Here is a 14,654-nt window from a genome sequence, read left to right as displayed (position 1 = left end):
TATGAATATTCTACCCTGCTGGTGCCTCGTGTGCACTCTGTTTGTATGAGAGTGGTAAGCTGTTAGATTTGAAACTATGATTACTCATACAGTAAAGTGACTACAACCAACGATCTGCAGTGTGTGTTTAGCAACAAAATTCTCTGGCTGTGAAAGTACTTTTGAATATTTGGGTGTGTGAGATTATGCTCTAAGAAGACTTGACGGTGAACACGGGCAGGCTGCGAACGTTGTGTGATACAGCGTTTTGGACATGTCTCTGACTTTAACATTATCAATTGAGATAAATTATGTCTGCCAATCCTCTTAGCCCATAATATACTTGGCCCATGTAATTGTGCAATGGAGCAATTCCAGCACACTGAATGGCCTCTGAGAGTTAAAGAACATTTCTAATAGTCCCTGAAACTCTTCTATAAGCCTCTGTACTTGCTTTAACTTTTTGTTGAGGTGTCTTGAATAGGTGCTTTCACAGAACTGCATGTTTGCTTATGTGAACCGTGATATGAGAGCCATATATGTCCCATCCCAAAGAGATGAAAGGAGATGTACTACATTATATTTAAAAGGAAAGACACGCCTCATTTAACGTCCGCCCCAGGAAATGTCTGAAAAACCAGGCGTTCCCAGGGTGCAGCAGGCAGTATTGGCAGCGTATTTAAATGGAGGGATGAGGCTTCTACATCGCAGGTCACATTGACTGCAACCGTTGCGCACATCATGCTACGTGAAGCTTCTACTTGCAAATGGCACTTTATCTGCCATTACAATGCCCTTACAAGTTCAGTGAGAGAATTTAATGGGGGCATTATTAGTTCAACAGCATATCATATCCATATCCAATATCCATATCCATACTATTGCCAGGAGGTGTCAAGCTAGAAGTAGGGCTCTTGGCCATGTCGGCCTATGGATGAGAAGAAGCCGAAGACGTCAGGAGAGCAGGGCTTACCCCCCACAGGTTTACAGGCACCACGCTCATATCTCCAGCTCTCTGAGGAGTAGTGTGTGAGAAGGCTGCACTTCCAAAATAAAGTGCTGACTGAGATATGCCATCTCCTACAGGCAGACCGATGCCTGGACTGGTCTGGAGGTTGCCTTCAATACTCCCCTCTACAGGTATCCGAATTCATTGTGGTGTGCTGCATGTTGCACAACTTGGCCATCATGAGGGGTCAGGCACTGCCAGTGGGGCTTACATGCCCACCGCAGGAGGAGGACAACAAAGAGGAGCCTGGCGAGATCCCCATTGGATAGCTACATCGTCCACGGGGGAGGCAGCGTGGAGATGCTATCGGACCAAGAGCCGCACGTCATCAGCTCATAATAGACCGGTTCTCCTACATGGAGGAAACTGAGCGATGGAGCTAATACTGGACACGCTATGTGCCCCCATAAAGGCACATCTCCTGTGAACGTTGGAATGATACAAAAAACACCAACGGCAAAGGATGAATCATAAATTTTACTGCAACAAAGTAACAAAAATTCCCCCACCAAAATAAAACCATACAATATACATTATGTTGCAGGGCACTGAACAACAATGAAGTTCCTTAAATCAACAAAACTTTTTAATGCCGCAATTTTTGGCTGGGGCGCAAAAGTTTCCTTGTGTCACGTCTGATTTTGAGCCGGCGATCATGGAACCTCATTTTTTGCCAAATTTTGCAGTCAAGGGTGAAAACTTTTTCCAGGCGGTACCATTACCACCCCAAAATCTCAGCCCCTTATATCCCTACTGGAGTTAAAAGAATTGATAACATTTGCTGTGTAATTACCTACATTTGTACTGTGATGGAGAGAGCCCAGGGGTCAAACTCCTCAAGGCCGGTAAAGAAAAGAGGCTTCCAAGTTCTTCACCAGAAGCCCAGTGCTTCCTGTTTAAAGATCCCAATGGCTGAGCATATTGCTGTGATTCAGATTAGATCAATAAATCTCTGATTGAGAAATAGACAGACAGCAAAGTTGAGGCTGCTAACCTTCAATTTTTTGTCCTGGATCACCATATAGTGTTTCTTTTATTCAGAAGTTAAATTCCCAGTGTTCTTTGGCTGTGTCCCCTCCAGAAATTTGAGCACAAAAATCTAGCCTCATAATCCAGTGCAGTACTGAAACTTTTCGGACTGACCGATTTTGTCAGTGTTTGGAAAAAGTCCGTTTCTGAACTGGGAGGATGCATTTCTCAATTGAATCCATTTATTCTTGTGCTCTTATAGTGAGTCATCACAGAAGACATTTGCTTCTGGCATGTCAGTACCCAATCCACAGGGTGCACAGACTTAGTAAGTTTTATTTAGATATTATAGATGAGCTTTGGGCTGAATTACTGAATTACTTAGTGGTCAAGTGTTTCTTTTGGCATGGCATCATGCATGTAGTGCTGAGGAAGTGAGCACCCGATATCATTAAGTAAATTAACTGATGGCACCATTGGTGCAGTCAGTGCAGCAGACTAGTTTGGTGCCCATATAAAAAAGGTGAGCCCATTCGACCATTATTTATCCATGACACTATTTGACTATTTAAAATCATAGCAAAATCGATCAGTCTTCCACCATCGTTACTCATTGAAGAAGAACAGAGGAATTCTCCCTGGTGTTCAGGCAAATATTTATCCCTCAACTGACATCACTAAGAAAAAATATTTGGTCGTTATCCCATTGTTGTTTGTGGGACCTTGCTGTGTGCAAATTGGCTTCCGCATTTCCGACATTACAACAGTGACTAGACTTCAGAAGTACTTAATTGGTTGCATTGACTGGCATAGTATGGTGTTTATGATCATTAACCTGCTGTATGTTTACTGAATAGAAGCTCTCTATGTTCATATTGGCTTAAGGCAAATATAGCCGCATGGCTGCCATCAATGAGCCTGTATTTTGGGAAGCCAGCAGTCTGATGAACATGGGAACATAAATTTTGTAGTCCTGTCATGCTACCTTTGGGAAAGGAGGGGAAACTGTTGGTTCTACTGACTATTACGACAGTCATCTGTTTGATGTCTCCTGTGGTAGCCTGGAAGGAGACAGAAGTATAAAAATTGAGGGCTGTGCTGATCTTGAGTGCCATTCATAGTGATGTCCGTGTGGTGGATGTTCGCTGCACATCACTTTGAAGTAGAGGGCACCACTCTGTAGTTGTTTTATGTTGAATCCTAGTCTGTGGAGGCAGTTGTCCTTTGTGAGTGTTTGGAACCATTATATTGGGCTAGAATTTCCTGAATCTCACTTAAACAGACATTATGCCGAAATTTAATGTGCCAATCTTGCTGACGAGAACTTGTGTCCAAATTTCCTACAGGGATCATTTGTCTGCACCGGAACTCTAAAAACTGGCGTAAAATGAACACAAATTTAGTGGAATTATGTAAATGGATGAACCAATTAATGGTTGTTATAGTCAAATCCGAATAAAGTTGATTAACACTATACACCTGTATGCAAACATTCTTACTTCATTGTATATTTTTTTAAATAATCAAACTTGCTAAGAAATTAAACTTCGTTCCTCACTATATCAATCCTTGATAAGTGCAACTAATACTGGAAGCTCAAATGTGACACTTTAGAAATCCAGATTTTAATAGCAGCAACAACTGGATCACTTGTTCTCATACAACCACCTTCATTATTGTATCATTGAATTGAGCCAGTATTTATTTTGCTATATACATGCAACGTCTAAAAATTTGCACAACGTAAGTGGTAGAATTAAACTTCATGACCACAGTTCTTTAGAAATTACACATGCACTATTACAGTTCCCTAGAGAATGCACTGGATCTTGCAATTTATGTATACACTTAAATAAGTTGTTGATATAAACAGGCATAAATCAATTACGAGAAAATTTCCTCAGTTTTTTAAAAAAAAGTACAGCTCTGCATTTCTGCCTTAGTTATGCTGAAATATACCAGGAAATTCTGGGCCCACATGGTCTCCCACCAAATTATATCATTATATTAATTATATTGTTTTTCTCTCCACTTCATCTGTGCTATATTTATTACATAAAAACGCATAGAATTTACAACATGGAAACAGGCCCTTAGGCCCAACCAGTCTGTGACAGCATGTACCCTCTATCCTAGCAAATAGTTCTAATCCCATTTATCCACAATGTTCCTATCTCTCTTCAAACTCCTTTCTTTCATCCACTTATGTAATCTAAGCTTAAATGCTGATCGTTCCTATCTCAACCACTAATCCTGGAAGTGAATTCCACAACCTTGCAACTCTGTCTTCTCCCCTATTCTAAATGTCCTACGTTCAATTTTGTATCTCTGGCCCCTTGTTCGTGATCTCTCAACTACTAAAAACAGTCTGCTTCTATCTACCCACTCCTATCCTTTCATAATTTTAAACATTATGGGCCCAAGTTTCCACATGATTTGCGCCTGATTTTTAGGAGCAACTGGTGGAGAACGGACTATCTTAGGAATCGCAATTCTCCACATTTTTTTTTCTGCAGTTCTAGTCAGTTAGAACAGTTTCACTTTGGAACAGAATTTTTTCTTCAAAAGGGGGCGTGTCCGGCCACTGACGCCTGATTTCAAAGTTTCCACAGTGAAAACGTACTCCAAACTAACTTAGAATGGAGCAAGTGAAGATTTTTGTAGAACTGAAAAAACCTTGTCTACACATTAAAAAATCAGGCGCAGGTTACAAATTAGGCGTCCAGAACGAGGTGGGGGTGGGGGGGGGGGAAGGGAAGACATTAAATTCTATAATAAATCCTTATTTATACTTATACAAATATTATACAAATAAATCCAACCTGAATAAACATTTATAAGCAAAGAAAAGATTAAATAAACCATCTTCCTACCTGTGTGAAAGTGCTTCAGCCAGGGAGAATGCTGCAGGAAGCCTCACAAGTTGAGGCAGCCGTTCGTTCCCGCGGGGGGGGGGAGGGGAGAGGAGGAAGCCGTTCCCAACGGCGGGCTGGGGGGGAGGAAAACGGCTGCCTCAACTTTCTGAGGCTTCCTGCAGCCTTCTCACTGCTGCAAGAAGCCGATGTGCTGATGGCAATGTGCTTTTATTAAAAAATGTTCAAAAATTAAACAGCTACAAAGAACTACAAAAATGGCCGAGTGCCAATATTTCCTTCACACTGCGCGTGCGCGAACGCTCCAACGCGCACGCGCGGGGTTGCCGGCAGGAAAAAAACTAATTTAAATGGTACCCGCCCCCTCCCACTTACAAAATCGGCGCGAGTGGTAGGCTCCGCCCCCCTGGGCGCCGCGCCAAGCAGACAGGGCGCTCCAGAATCGCGCGGTTTTTTTTCAGCGCGAAAAACGGGCACCCAGCTCGGAGGGGCGCCCGTTTTTTATCGTGTGGAAACTTGGGCCCTATAATCGTACAGACCAGTAATCGGCATTGTTCTAATGAAAAACAAATCAAGTTTTCAATCTTAATATTTATATTTCCTCATACAAGGCAACATCCTTGTGAATCTGCTTTATACTCTTTCTAAGCCTCAATATCCTTCCGATAGTTTTGAGCCTAATCCTACATTGAGATCTTATTAATGTTTCCTGTATGCTCATTGTTACTGTTTGGCTTTTATATTCTATGCCTTGTGTGAAAACCAACAATCAGCCTTATCAACCTGAGATGCTGCCTTTGATGTTTCATCTTCGATTCTTTTCCTGTTACCTCAGCAGTTCTCCAATACTCTATTCTCTCTCCCACTCAATTACCCAAATCAAAAGCAAAATACTGGGGATGCTGGAAATCTGAAATAAAAACAGAAAATGCGAGAAGTACTCAACAGATCAGGTAGCATCTGTGGAGTGAAAAACAAAGTTAACGTTTCAGGTTGGTGACATGATGAAAGGTTAACTTTGTTTCTCTCCACAAATGCTGCCTGACCTGCTGAGTATTTACAGCATTTTCTGTTTTGACCTCTTCCAATTGATATCCAACCCTGTCCACTGTTTAGCTGCTGGTATTTTACATTCACCAACTTCCTTCAGTGTAACATTTTTAAGTGCATTGACGGATTTAATATATCTTGATGATCATGTTTTCAATGAGGCAATGAGTTCTTGTTTGCTTTAATTGTTCGAACAGTTTCTTAACAATTCTACAACCTACAAACCAACTTTTTGTTTCTTTTGGCTTCATTCTTGGTTTAGTCACATGCTTAGTCTTACTATCTCCCCTGATCTCAAATGTAACTTCCAAACCTCCTTGTTAACAGCTCAGTTTGCTTTTTTTGTCTCCTAGTCCAACTTTTTTTTTCTTATGACCTCAAAATTGTGAAACCCCTTACCTCCCTCGGTCTTATTTTCCTTCTCCAGCCTTACCTTCCTCGGAATCTTCAAACTTTTAAATCTGAAGCATAACATCATTGAATCACTACTTCCTGATGTGTCTCATCTCTTGTTTTACTCGTTTCAAACTTGGTACTGTCAAGCACTTATGGCGTCACCTCTTCACTTTGGTTTCTCAATTTAAAAAGCTGTCGTCTGGCACTTGTTCACTTTAGGAACTCAGTATGGATACAGTGAGATGTGTTCCTTTTATGGATCTAAGTAAGTGAATAAAAGACAATAAAAAATTTTTGTAACCGTGAAGTTTAGCTATTTGCTATCATAAGGCTGATTTTAACATATAAAAATAAGAATGATTTGATGGGGAAAAGAATCAGACTGGTAAAATTGCCTCTACAAATGGTTCAGTACCCTCAATGTTTTAAAAAAAAAATCTAAACAAATGTGAACTATGTAACAGGGAGCTGAAAGGTACCTTCTGCAAGTCAACAATTGTTCATGCATAAAAGAGAGAGATCCAGTATTCAAATAAATAACAAATGTGCAAAGAACTCACGCTGAATTAAGATTTAGAAAGAGTTTATGGTTGCTCACAAACTGTAGTCATAATCTTTACTTTTATTGTGTACAATCCATTGAACAGGTTTATCTGACTATTTGCTTAATTTCACTTTCAGTCTCTTGAGACTACAACTGAAGCACGAGCAAGCACAGACCTTAATGACCGCATCCAAGGATTGGAGAAGGTGGTAGCACAGTATAGGGATGAGGCTAACCGAGCCCAAGCAGAAGTGGACAGACTGCTTGAGATCTTAAAGGAAATGGAAAATGAAAAGAATAACAAAGATAAGAGGATAGCAGAATTGGAGAAGTAAGTGACTTTTTTTGTTGAACAAAGTAGAAGTGTTTCTCTAATTTCTCTGTTAACTGTGCTTTATATCCGTGAACTTAGAAATATAATTTCACTCATTTAAAAAAATATACAGTAATACTTGCTCCAGTGTTTGGAATGCATCAGAATTTTTTAATATATAGTGTATCTTTCAGCAGGCTCAGTTCAAACATATTAAATACTGGTTTGACAAGCAATCCCATCATAATTTTCATGTTCAGCAACATTTTATGAACTATTCACAAACATTTTGATTTGTGAACCTTTCCTTGAATTTGAGGTGCTTGTTTTCAGTGCTCTTGAATTGGACTCAATTTACATGAAATAAGGTTTTCTCTTGCGCAAGAATAATAATTAATGACATTTTATCTTGGACAACAATCGCTAAAACTACTATCTTTTAAAACAACTGCGTGAAAGAGTTGTTATCTGACCATGTCTATTCAGCAATGGATGATTTTATGGCTGAGATGTTCACAGCATGAATGGATATATATTTTGTACCCTGTGGACAAAATGTGTGGAAAAAGCTAATTTGTTGGATGAGGTTTCATGACTGATATGATCTTGAGTGGAATGTGATGGAAGGATGCAGGGTTTCTCTTCCATTTTTATTCCTTAATTCTCATGTCATCAAGTTCGACAATACTTGAAGTTTCATTGTGTAACAAGATCATCTTGATCGATTGCAACTGAAAATTATAAGTGCAATCAAACCTGTATTTAAAGCCCGCTTTCATGCCTCCTCTTTTGGGCTACAAAGATTAAATTATACTTCAAAACCAAGAGATGTCTTGTGTACATAGCCCAATCTTCAGCAGAATGTTTTTGGGGGATCTGAAAGCTGTTTATTATGTTGCTGGTAATAAACTTTTGAAAGTGCCATTTAACATGGCTGTGTAACAGAATGGCTTCATCCTAACCAGATGGCCATAAACTCAATTCTTTGAAGTCCTTGTGGTTGTTGTAATTTGAAATTACCTTTGTAGTTGGTTAATGAGAAACTGTGGCAGTTTAAGTGAGCAGTAGGTATGAGAAAATACGTTTATTTATTTGGAAAGCCTACTCATTCCAGTAATAAAGACTTCAGATTAAATTTTTGATTCAACTGCATGTTGTGAATCATAAAGGGCAGTTAGGCTGTGGACGCTGCCTACAATGAAACTTGAATACACTGTCCTGAGAGGAGGGCAGAGAAGGAAAACGTAAAGATCGGGATGGAGCGTAGGATTTTGGGGGCCCCTACTCTTTTTCATTCAGTCTCCTTTTTTTTAAAAATCGACATTTGACACACATTGTATACACTACTGGCCTGGAATTTGCGGCCAGCAGCGAAGCAAAGGTGTGGTGTCTCTGCACCTTGTTCCAAACTCACACGAGGCATGGATATATCAGACACGGTCACTCTGTGACCTTCACTTTATTTCCAGGACTGAAGAGTGTTAATCCTGGGTGGGACCTCCCCTTTTATACCTGGAAGCCCAGGTGAGGAGCTCACTCCCTGTGGTCAGGGTGTGCATTCAAGGGTACAGGTACAGTATGCATGAGTTACATTTACATACTTATAGTCATTGCAAGATGGTGAAATACATGACAAAAGGCATTCTCTCCTGGTCCCGAAGTACGCTCCACACAGGGATCTCGCAATCCTCGTGTCGTGAACTTCAGGTTTTCCCACCTTGAATTCAATGGAACTTAATGGGGGGGGTCCCTTGTGCAAAGTGCTGTGATGTGAACAAGATGTCTGAGCAGCCAATCAAAAGGAAGAACTCTCTTAGGCCACGAACAAGGCAGTGGGTAGACCCTTAAAATTCTAACTTAAAAAAATTGTTAAAGAGCGCAAAAGAAACCTTTGGGTCTAACTTTTAGTGGGGAATTTAACAGGGTACTTACTGTGGAAGAGCCGAAGTTTTCGTCAGTTTCAATGAGTTACGAGATTTCACCGATTGCCGGCTCTGGGGCGGGCGGGGGGGAAGAGGGGGCACAGAGCAGTCAGTTTTGGAGCTGTCATTGACAGACTGCTACTTAGGATTTGGCACATGCGCATGCACCAAATCCCGAAGTTGCGGTCAGTTTCAAAGGCGGTGTGATGGCATACTCAACGCCATCATACCGACTGCAAATTCAGGGCCATTATGTTTTATAACATTACTTTTAAGTCTACATCATTTCACATGCTACACACAGAAGGAAGTCTTAGTTTTCTATATTTCTAAAGAAATAAAATCAGAATAGATTTTGTTTGTTTTTGATGAAAAAAATGATCTATTGACAAAATTTAAGAAATATGATAAGCAGTTTAGCATGAAGAATTAATGGCAGGAATGGTAAAACTGGCAAACAATTGCAATTTAAAAAAAATATTCTTCCATCCAGAAAGTAAGAAGGTAATATTTGACATTTGCATGTGTTTCGTTAAAATGGTAAAATTAATACTGAAAGAAACCATAAATCAGTCAATCTGTCTGCACAGTTCAAAACGGGGACACTAACTGATTTTGATTTTTACAAGTTTATGTACTTTTGACTGCAAAGAGAAACAAATATTAACACAGTAATATAGATACAACAGTAACATTAGATATACATTGTAACAGTCTTTGCATTTGGACAACTAATCTTGATTATTAGATCTATGTTAAATGTAGAATCCTGATCCTCATCCTTTATTATTGACTGTATATAATGATGTCTGACTTTGAGATTGTCTCCTCTATCATTGAATTTATTTTAAGCCTGGATTTTCTAAACAGCAGTATTCTAACTTTGATTTTTGGGGAGATAATCTTGTTTTCCAAATATTAACCTGATCAGTATCCTCATGGTCTGTTTCTGTGTTTCTGTGATCCTAGGTATTCAAAATAGAATAAAATATGCAGGTATAGGTTAATGGAGGTAAATTATAGCTTTTATGAGTATTTTTTTAAACTGAAAGGAACTGTATATTTGCAATTGGTTGACAAATAGGGCTCAAATTTAACAGGAGACTTATTCTTTTGTTGTGCCGTTTCTATATGGTCTTATACACTTGAAGTGCTGTGACGTTCACAGTATTGCACTTTGATGTGGGACTTTATAAACTGCAAACCTGGGAGTGTGGCCTAAATACTGATGTATTTCTGATATTTTGGCAATCAGCATGAAAGGTTGTGGTTGTGACCAATGTATTAGTTTTATGATGTTTGTTGCTTCTCAATTGTTTGTGTGTGTTTGTTTGTGTAGTATAGTATATTTATATACAATTTTTTTTCAGATTTTGAAAGTGACTTATTTTCTGTGTTACGACAAAAAGGCATCCATGTAGCTACAAAATAATGGCCCTGAAATTGATGTCTCCGACCACAAAATTATTTACGAATGTAGCTGCTGGTCCCGGAGGAATGAAGACTTAGGCGCTGAGGCCTTGAAGCGCAGCCCAGCGTGGAGGCCCACATATTTCAGGAGCGTATGCGCATCCTGGGATCACGTGGGCTGGACCAACCAATGAAAATGGTGTATCCCCATTCATCGTAATGGTGAGTTCCGTTTGCACGGAGCTCACCATTACTCTGAATGAGAACACCCCCAAAAACACAAACATTTTAAATTTAGGAAAAACACTTCACATATATAAAATGTAATTAAATGTTTTATACAATTTGTTTTAGAATTTTAAAATATGTTTTAATAGTGTAACAAACTTACCTTAATGGACAGGGTTTTTAATATAAAAATTATTCATTAACATTTTATTTTTCTATCTTTTAAAACTTTTACACTGGCCTTACACCTGCTTTTACCAGATGTAAGCGTTTTAGAGACATTCGCTGGGCAGGAGTTGGGCAAATAGCCCAATTCTCCTCCGGCGAAGGCTGCTCTTCTGAGGATGCATGTGACCTATCAAAAGAAATTTTGACATCTGAAATTTTGGGTTTAGGCACATGCCTAAACCTGGAACTTGCAGGGCGTTTACGGGCACATCCTACGGAGAGGCCGTGATTTCAGACCCATTGACTCATTTGGAATGCCCAAGATTAAGCCCAATCTCACCTATTATGTATCTGCTGGTGCTTGACCAGGACATCACATATGGCAGTGAAAAGCTCCATCTTTGAAGGAGGGATTGGAAAGAAAAACTACCAATCCCAACTGAAGGTCATCCAACAGCAGCTGGGAATATAATGTGTTATGTCTTGAATAAAGAGTCAGACTAGATACTGCAAGCTCAAAGTAAGGTATGACCATAGTCCTTTATTACCGATCTCGGAGTGCCTCTCAGCCTATGAGGCCTCCTTATTTACACGTGCTCCCAAGGGATTGTGGGATCCCTTGGGACTCCAGGGGATAAGCCCTCTGGTGGTTAAACATGGTATTTACAGGTTTACATACATAACACCCACCACCGCCCCCCCCAAGTCAGTAGTGTAACTATTTACAATGTGAGTCGATCTGGGGCCTTCCTTTCCCAGCTTGATCGTCTCGGTGCGAATGCCGGTTTTTGTAAGTCGTTTGTGAGGCCCTCGCTGGGCTGCTGGGGGTGGTGAGTCCTGTTGGGCTGCTGCGGGTGATGGATTCTGCTTCGTGGTCAATCGCTGGGTCGGTTGCCACTTGTGTGGGTGTTGGAGGGTCGAAAAAGGTAAGAGCCTATTATGGGTTGTTCTGGATAGTCCGTAAATCTGAGTTTGGTTTGGTCCAAGTGTTTCCTGCAGGTGAGTCCATTTGAGAGTTTGACCACAAACACCCTACTCCCCTCTTTGGCCAAAACAGTGCCAGAAGCCACTTGGGACCTTGTCCATAGTTCAACACAAATACAGGATCATTTATCTCAATTTCGCGTGACACATTTGCGCGATCATGATATGTATTCTGTTGAAGCCGCCTGCTCTCTCCCTGTTCGTGTAGATCAGGGTGGACTAATTAGAGTCTGCCTGTATAGATATTTCACCATTGTGCCGCTGGTACGGTTTTATTTCTTCCTGCATCTCCAACAGGACACTAGACCAACACCCGTGGAACACACACTTTTCTATTAAGGACAGTAAGGGGTCCTGGCTCGTCCAGGTTCTAATCTGTCAGGCGGTAATCGATGATTGCTCACTCTCGAATGCTTCTATTACCATAACTAAATCTGCGGGCTGTGCCATCTCCACCCCGGTGGTGGGCAGTGGCAGACTACTGAGAGCATCAGCACAGTTTTCTGTGCCTGTGGTGAATGGTGTAGTTGTATATGGACAACGTGAGTGCGCATCTCTGGATGCGGGTCGATGCATTCGTATTTATCCCCTTGCTTTCAGAAAAGAGGGATATAAGCGGCTTATGGTGGGTTTCCAATTCAAATTTCAGCCCGAACAGATATTGATGCATTTTCTTTACTCCGTAAACACACGCTAACACTTCTTTTTCGATCATACTGTAAGCCCTCTCAGCCTTGGACAGACTTCTGGATGCATAAGCAACCAATTGCAATTTCCCAGATTCATTAGCTTGTTGCAATACACACCCGACCCCGTACGACGATGCATCACACGCTAGTACCAAACGCTTACATGGATCGTACAACACAAGCAATTTGTTTGAACATAACAGCTTCCTAGCTTTCCCAAAGGCATTTTCTTGGCTTTTACCTCATAGCCATTCATCTCCTTTACGCAGTAAAGAGTGCAGGGGTTCTAACAATGTGCTCAGACCCAGTAAGTTACCAAAATAATTCAGGAGTCCTAGAAACAACCGCAGCTCCGTCATGGTCTCGGTGCATTCTTGATTGCCTCCGTCTTCGAATCGGTGAACCTGATGCCGTCCGCCGCGATTCTTCTCCCCAGGAACTCCACTTCAGGCACCAGGAAAACACACCGAGCATTTTAGCCTGAGCCCCACACGATTAAGCCGACTAAGAACCTCCTGATTCTGCAGGTGCTCGATGGTGTCCCAACCTGTAACCAAGATGTCGTCCTGGAAGACCACAGTGCGCGGGACCGACTTCAGCAAGATTTCCATGTTCCTCTGGAATATTGCCGCGGCCGATCAAATCCCAAACGGGCATCTGTTGTAAATGAAGAGACTTTTGTGCGTGTTGATGCAGGTGAGGCCCTTCGATGATTCCTCCAGCTCCTGTGTCATGTAGGCCGAGGTCAAGTCCAGCTTCGTGAACGTTTTCCCTCCTGTCAGCATCGCAAATAGGTCATCTGCCTTTGGTAGCGGGTATTGATCCTGTAGTGAGAAACGATTGATAGTTATTTTGTAATCACCACAGATTCTGATGGTGCCGTCTCCCTTAAGGACTGGAACAATTGGACTGGCCCACTCATTGAATTCGATCGGCGAAATGATGCCCTCTTGTTGCAGCCTGTCCAGCTCGATCTCCACCCTCTCATCATGTAAGGTACCGCTCTCGTCTTGTGATGGATGGGTCGCACCCCCGGAATCAAATGGATCTGCACTTTTGCTCATTATGGACTGGCTTGCGCCCATGTCCAGCTCCATGGACACCGGGAGTCCATTTAATTCAATCGTCAGCATTATCGGGGGACACTTTGTGGTAAATGTGTGCACCCCATATACCTCTGCCTCCTCGGTCTGAGGCTCTGGTTTGTCGTGATCCACCGTGGATCTGTCCTCCTCTGTAACATGGTGGTTTGCAGGATTAGCAGGGTTTGCAGCTCGCCTGCACATGCGTTGGAGGTGTCCCTTTGTTCCACAGCTCTTGCAAACGTACCCTTTGAAGCGGCATGAATGGAAACGATGATCACCTCCGCAGCGCCAACAAGATGTTAATGGTCTTGTATTCACCACCCTTGATGGTGGACTCTGAGTCATCTGTGGACGTGCAGCTGCAGGCGTGTAAGTCCTGCCCTGTACATTTCGATTTGAAAACAATATTACTTTGTTCACAGTACTTGCAGCAGCACTAGTGTGCTGAGAAATTTGTTTGGTATTGTCACAGGTGGCGATGAACGTCTGGGCTATCACTATGGCTTTACTCAAGGTAAGGGTCTCTGCAGTTAAAGGTTTGTGAAGTATTACTTCATGGCCAATGCCAAGTACAAAGAAGTTCTTGACCATGTGCTCCAAGTGTCCTTTAAATTCGCAATGTCCTGCAAGGCACCTTAGCTCAGCGATGTAACTCGCCACTTCCTGGCCTTCAGACCTCTTGTACGTGTAGAACTGATACCTCGCCATCAGAAAGCTTTCCTTCGGGTTTAGATGCTCCCAGGCCAGTGTGCACAACTCATTGTGCAACTTGTCTGTGGGTTTCGCTGGAACGAGCAGATTTTTCATGAGGCCATACATTGGTGCCGCACAAACGGTGAGGAGGATCACCTTCGTTTGGCAGCATTCGCTTCTCCTTCCAGCTCGTTGGCCACGAAGTATTGGTCGAGTCACTCCGCAAAGGTATCCCAATCACCTCCCTCTGAAAATTTCTCCAGGATGCCCACGGTTCTCTGCATTGTTGCGGTGGGGTTTGTTATCTGTATCTCGTCGCCAGTTGTTATGTCTTGAATAAAG

The 14,654-nt window shown here is 41.7% G+C and overlaps 1 protein-coding gene across 3 annotated transcripts in view; it reads left to right on the top strand.

The window, feature by feature from the left end:
* Positions 1 to 14,654, top strand: part of LOC139280807 (ELKS/Rab6-interacting/CAST family member 1-like) — a 1,247,673-nt gene that overhangs the window by 347,723 nt on the left and 885,296 nt on the right. For all 3 annotated transcript variants that reach the window (XM_070900522.1, XM_070900521.1, XM_070900523.1), the window contains one exon: positions 6,958 to 7,151. In XM_070900522.1, coding sequence (XP_070756623.1) covers positions 6,958 to 7,151 — 194 coding nt within the window. The remainder of the gene's footprint in view (positions 1 to 6,957; positions 7,152 to 14,654) is intronic.

This window comes from Pristiophorus japonicus, chromosome 15 (assembly GCF_044704955.1).
Source record: "Pristiophorus japonicus isolate sPriJap1 chromosome 15, sPriJap1.hap1, whole genome shotgun sequence".
Classification (NCBI taxonomy): domain Eukaryota; kingdom Metazoa; phylum Chordata; class Chondrichthyes; family Pristiophoridae; genus Pristiophorus; species Pristiophorus japonicus.
Note: the sequence above shows the minus strand (reverse complement) of the source record. Positions and strands in the feature narration are given on the sequence as shown.